The sequence below is a fragment of the Sprattus sprattus genome (genome assembly GCF_963457725.1).
Source record: "Sprattus sprattus genome assembly, chromosome: 6".
Lineage (NCBI taxonomy): Eukaryota > Metazoa > Chordata > Actinopteri > Clupeiformes > Clupeidae > Sprattus > Sprattus sprattus.
In genome coordinates, this window is record NC_137925.1 from 30,627,961 (window position 1) to 30,634,055 (window position 6,095).

Genomic DNA, 6,095 nt, shown 5'->3' on the forward strand with positions numbered 1-6,095 from the left:
TATAGAAACAAAACAACAAGAGTGGGTACATCTTATCCCTACGAGAAAAACAGCCGGAACTAAGATCATATCCCCAGCATATTGAGTGAACACTAAGAATGAAACAAAATGCACGGTGAGCCACACAGCAACAAGACATGTGTGATTACTGCAGAAGGGGAACACCAGCCTTCACATAATGGCCTTCATTAGCTGCCAGAGTGTAGCAGTCAGGCCCAGCATGCCCAGGTTAGCATGGACAGAACATCCACCACTGTATCATTAGCATTTCAAACTCATTGTCGCTGCTCAATGTGAGTCCCTGCCTGATGTGAGTCCGCACGCGCAAACACAAACGGTTCACGCATAATGTTCACCCCATATGTTGACGTTGAGCCTTAGCTGGTCACCGTTTACAACACAATTAAATATACCAGTAAATGAACCCACATTATGCGTGAACCGTTTGTGTTTGCGCATGCGGACTCACATCAGGCAGGGACTCACATTTGGCAGCGACACTCATATTACTACAGTCCATGTATCTCATATCTCCTGAAAAAAACACCTTTTTCAGTTCTTCTATGACAATGACAAAAAACGATCTTCATACACAGAATAAGGAACAAACACGTGCCCTAGTTCAGAGACAAAACCAAACAAGGAAAACAACAAGAATCCAAATATTTCTTTGACCTTAATCACACCTTTGGCCTGCGTGTTGTACACTGTGAGGACACAGCACTGAAAGACAAATCCAGGCAAGAAGCTCATATATTAACAGGAAAGGCTTCAAACTGCTCTCAGGCAAGCTCCACATACACTTGACAATTTATCTGTGTGCACTGAGGTAGTGGTGAGGTGTTAAGGTAGGGGGGGTGCTAAAACTGACAAGATCATGTTGCGATTCACTCACCAGGCCATCACAGTTGCTTATGGCGACAGCGGCGCCCCGCGTGCCGATGATGTCTCCCACGTAGAGGCAGCCGTTGAGCAGAGGCTCTGTGTGTGAAACATGGCCCTGCCTTTTCTCCTCCCTCCCATCACTCTGCCACTCCATCTTGGCTCCGGGAGCCACCAGTCGTGAGTTGAGTCTCAGACTCAGGTGTAACTCCCGGCCGAAGATGGTCACATTGTAGTAGAGAGGTTCCTGGCTGCCACTGTTGCTGCTGCTGTTCATCTCCTTCCCACTCGGGTCTTGGGCGTCACTGGCCGAACCCGCCTCCCTGCGCCAGCGCCTACGGAACTGCCCCCCACTCACCTGGCCAGATGAGATGGCGTGTGAGACGAAGCGGCCTTCTGCATCGGTGAGCATGGGCCGCACCAGTCCATAGTCCCCCAGCGTATGCTGCAGGGAATCTGCAGGGCAGGAGGGAGAAACACCATTGACATTGGTACAACATTGTACTGCAGGCAGCTGTCACATAAATTGTTTGCACTGTTTATGTACAGCAAACAATCACAGTGGCTATTGAAATATATATACTGTATATATATTGAATCCCATAATGTTGGCCTTAAATGTATGACCTAAAGAAAGCATCTCAGTTTGGCGATACTACATGACACCTCTTCTAAGTTTCCATCTATTTCACTATGTAGGCTCATGAATATGTAAACGCATTGCATTTGCAATATCAGTATGAATATTAAAATGGTGCAATGTCAATATCACGATTTCTCAGTAGACACCCCATCACTGCAAAGCAGCGGAAGCTCTAGAAACTAATGTCATTTAGTGATATTCTGTTGGATTCGTGACATTCTGTTGGATTTTCAATGGTCTGTAACACTCTATAATCATGCCTATAGGCCCACTAGGTCTTCCGATATAGTTTCACTCATAGGGTGTTTACAATAGAGTGTTTACAATAGACTTTTTTTTTTTTTTTTTTTTTTTTAAAGCAATCAACCTGTCTTTCTATTGTTCACAATTCATCTAACACAAGGTGTGGTTTTACGGTTTTGTTTTTTTCCGGACCAAACCCCACCCTGGACCCAAGGACACCGACTCTCAGAGCAGTGCATATAAAAAAAAATCGGGATTTCAGCTCAGTGTCTGATGCGCCGCTTTTACTTCCTCCAGCGCTCCCAGAGCCCAAACAACAGAGAAGCCAGAGCGATCAAGGTGATAATTGCACTCCTTACACGCTGAATAACATATTCTCACTGCCAGGGCACTCCCAGTGAGCTACTGAGAACTCTTCCGATAGCGTCCAATTCGACTGTTCAACTCAGAACACCTGCGCGTGCGTAAATACAGCACACCTTTCTACATCAACAGCTTCCAAACATGCACAACACATTAGCCAATTATAATTCTTATTTGACTGTAAAAAGACAGAATTCCGGAAGACAGTAATACATATGTCTTACCGATTAGGTAGATGGCCATCTGATATGGATAGCTTTCTAACGTTAACAGCTTAAACTGAACAGTTTCAGTAGGCTATAGTAGACACCTACAGGAGATGTAAACATCTCTTCATCTCTGAACAACACATCTTCATGTAGCCTAACGAATCGATGCTTTCAGTTGGCATGGAGAGACCTTTCTCAATTTTTCACAGAAAGTGTTATTAAGCACTTGTATTCTTACAACATACAATATGTTGAAGAGACACATGATTCAGGTATGGTAGCCTACTAGCCTACAACAATAGCTTGCTTATATTGTTCTAACACACAGCAGTTCTACTTTAAACCTGATTGAAATTTAATTAAGCCATCTAGTCCTGTTAGAGATGACATCCGCCCTCACATTAATATGAAAATGTTCTGCCGTCCTCGTTTTTCCCCCACAAATGAAATCATGTACGATGACCGACCGTTACCTGATAGTTTATGTTGACATTAATTGACACGACCAGGTGAAGCATTTGTAATCCACATATTTAAGCTCCAGGTTTATAGACCATTGAGCCTATAGTTCAGATGTGTAAGTTGAGCGTATTTACAGCAAACAATCTCTAAATAAGCATTAACCTTACAATCTAGCATAAAAATATATATCTGAACCCTTTTTATAAGAGATGTTGGACTATATGATTGTCCGCCGGCATGCTACATTCTTTGTAATACAGAGGAGACAAATTGTGAAATATTGTAATAACATCAATATCCAGCGATTCTTTCTATCGGACAGATCAATAACTGCATTGACCACTGTGGAAGCACGATTGTCATGTTGCAGTTACTAGTCCGTGTTTGTTTAAAAACCCCATCACATTTTCCCCATCAGATCATTTTAGTTGAGCCAGTATTAATATCCCTGTGAGATGACAGGACTGTGCACTTCAAAACAGTGACTGCGGAACAGCAGACAAAACAATCCACGAGTGTTAAGTGCTGGGAATTCTTACAAATCTATTGCTGATACAATGGGATGATGAACACAAGCCTGTCACAGAAGCAAGGTGAGGGTCATACAGAAGGGTTTGTCCAGCACACTTCAGAGCGCTGACTGAAAGTGTAAATTGATAAACTCTCACATACCTATGCTACTGGAGAGTCCAGTCGTTTGCAGAAAGACCGGCAACATTATAAAAATGGTAAATCCGGGCGAATCCATAGCAGCTCCGAACTGCGCGGGTGAGCGAGACGGACTTTGGGATCCAGCGTGTTGAAGTTCCCCGTGACCAGCAACCGCCACGCCAGCAACAGCCGCCTGCAACTTACTGCAAAGTGCACCAAGAGAGACCGTACTTCTCTCGCTCTCTCTCTCGCTCTCGCTCGCTCACTCTCTCTCTCTCTCTCTCAGCTAACCAACCGAGTCTACATGCACATGCACACACATTACACACGCGCACGTTCTCTCACACACGCGCCCACACACTCGCACTCAACAGTACGGAAGATGCACAGAATTCATCTTGCTTCAGGGCGTGGGGCGTTTACACGGTGATTCTGAACGATCGTGGAAACTTTTTAGGAGTGATGGGTAAAATACTAAGTTCTTCTGTTTCTTTATGGTCTTAGTGGCAAGGGTGAAAACCTCAGTGAACATGGTAGTCACCTCCGCTGTGTTCGGATCGCTCAAATTCGGGCTAAATTGCAGATCCCCTTACAAAAGCAGCCGGGTAAGGCACAAAGACTGTCGATACAAGAGCTCCCCCTGTGGCAGGTAGGCTACATTACACAAAAGGTCAATATCATTCATTTGCCGAGGTAGGTAGGTATTAACAGTTTTTAGTGTTAAATTCATATCAGATTGAAGATGTAAAATGCTAAATTATGTTAATCAACAGTTGAATAATATTTTTGTACATTTCATTTAGGCTAACACAGTCTTCGAGGGCAAGTGAGAAGGGTTGACTAGTTTTCTGTGTGGTGTCTTCTATATTGATACTCATTCCTACATATAAAATGGTATGGTGTGGCGTGGTAGCCTATGAACAGCCCAAGGAATGTTTATCACAATCATCATAGATCTCAGCAACACATGTTAATTTTTGGAGAAGTACGCTCGAATTTGCCCCTGACTGGGATTTTAGACCCCTGCTCTGAATAAAACAAGCATTATATCTTGTTCATCGTCGCATTCACACATCCAGGGAAGTGTCACATATTTCTTAAATCCCGCACAGAACGGCTACTGCTGAGCACCTTTGCTTCCCACTCTTTCCCCATTGCTGAGGCGTTGCCATGGTGACACCAAGCCCAGCACCCTGAAAAGTACACTTCTAAGGGTTGGAACACATTAATATCACTCCTCACAGACAGCTAGCTCCCTGTTTGTGTAATGTTATTACAGGAGATCATCAAGGAGAAAAACCCAGAGTAGATAGAGGGAGAGAGTGTGCGTGTGCAGGTGTATGAGTAACAGATTTTATCTTGCAATGATTACAAGATTTTTGTTAAAAAAAAGTAAGCACACAGCAATTCTCAATAGTACAGCGGGTAAAATAAGTATTGAACACGTCACCATTTTTCTCAGTAAATATATTTCCAAAGGTGCCATTGACATGAAATTTTCACCAGATGTTGGTAAGAACCCAAGTAATCCATACAAATAATAATAATAATAATAAAATAAGCTCAGAAATAAAGTTACGTGTAATAATGTGAAATGACACAGAGAAAAAGTATTGAACACGCTTACTGATATTTATTTAATACTTTGTACAAAAGCCTTTGTTGGCAATAACAGCTTCAAGACGCCTCCTGTATGGAGCAACTAGTCGCATGCATTGCTCAGGTGTGATTTTGGCCCATTCTTCCACACAAACAGTCTTCAAATCTTGAAGGTTCCGTGGGCCTCTTCTATGAATCTTGATCTTTCCAAAGATTTTCAATAGGATTCAAGTCAGGTGATTGGCTGGGCCATTCTAGCAGCTTGAACTTCTTTTTCTGAAACCAATTGAGAGTTTCCTTGGCTGTGTGCTTGGGGTCATTGTCTTGCTGAAATGTCCACCCTCGTTTCATCTTCATCATCCTGGTAGATGGCAGCAGATTTGTGTCAAGAATGTCTTGGTACATTTTTCCATCCATTCTTCCTTCAATTATGTGGAGTTTGCCAGTGGCGTATGCTGAAAAGCAGCCCCACACCATGATGTTCCCCCCTCCAAACTTCATTGTTGGTATGGTGTTCTTAGGGTGATGTGCAGTGCCATCTCCTCCAAACATGGTGTGTATTATGGCATCCAAAAAGTTCAATTTTGCTCTCATCTGACCAGACGACATTTTCCCAGTATTTCACTGGCTTTTCCAAATGTTGTGCAGCAAACTTTAGACAAGCTTCAACATTCAGCTTTTTTTTAGCAATGGAGTCTTGCGTGGTGAGCGTGCATACAGGCCATGGCGGTTGAGTGCATTACCCACTGTTTTCTTTGAAACAATTGTACCTGCTAACTCCAAATCTTTCTGAAGCTCTCCACAAGTGGTCCTTGGCTCTTGGACAACTCTTCTGATAATTTGTTTCACTCCTCTGTCAGAAATCTTGCGAGGAGCACCTGGTCGCGTCAAATTTATGGTGACATGATGATCTTTCCACTTCCGTATTATGGCCCCAACAGTGCTCACTGGAACATTCAGAAGCTTAGAAATGCGTCTGTATCCAATGCCATCAGAATGTTTTGCAACAATTAGCTTGCGAAGGTCTTGAGAGAGCTCTTTGC

The 6,095-nt window shown here is 43.2% G+C and overlaps 1 protein-coding gene across 1 annotated transcript in view; it reads right to left on the reverse strand.

Moving 5' to 3' along the window:
• Positions 1 to 3,658, reverse strand: part of LOC308367432 (A disintegrin and metalloproteinase with thrombospondin motifs 2-like) — a 167,871-nt gene extending 164,213 nt beyond the window's left edge. The window contains exons 1-2 of the mRNA XM_080841340.1: positions 3,475 to 3,658; positions 896 to 1,338 (exon numbers count right to left, since the gene is read on the reverse strand). Coding sequence (XP_080697466.1) covers positions 896 to 1,338; positions 3,475 to 3,550 — 519 coding nt within the window. The 5' untranslated portion in view covers positions 3,551 to 3,658. The remainder of the gene's footprint in view (positions 1 to 895; positions 1,339 to 3,474) is intronic.
• Positions 3,659 to 6,095: the final 2,437 nt, after the last annotated feature.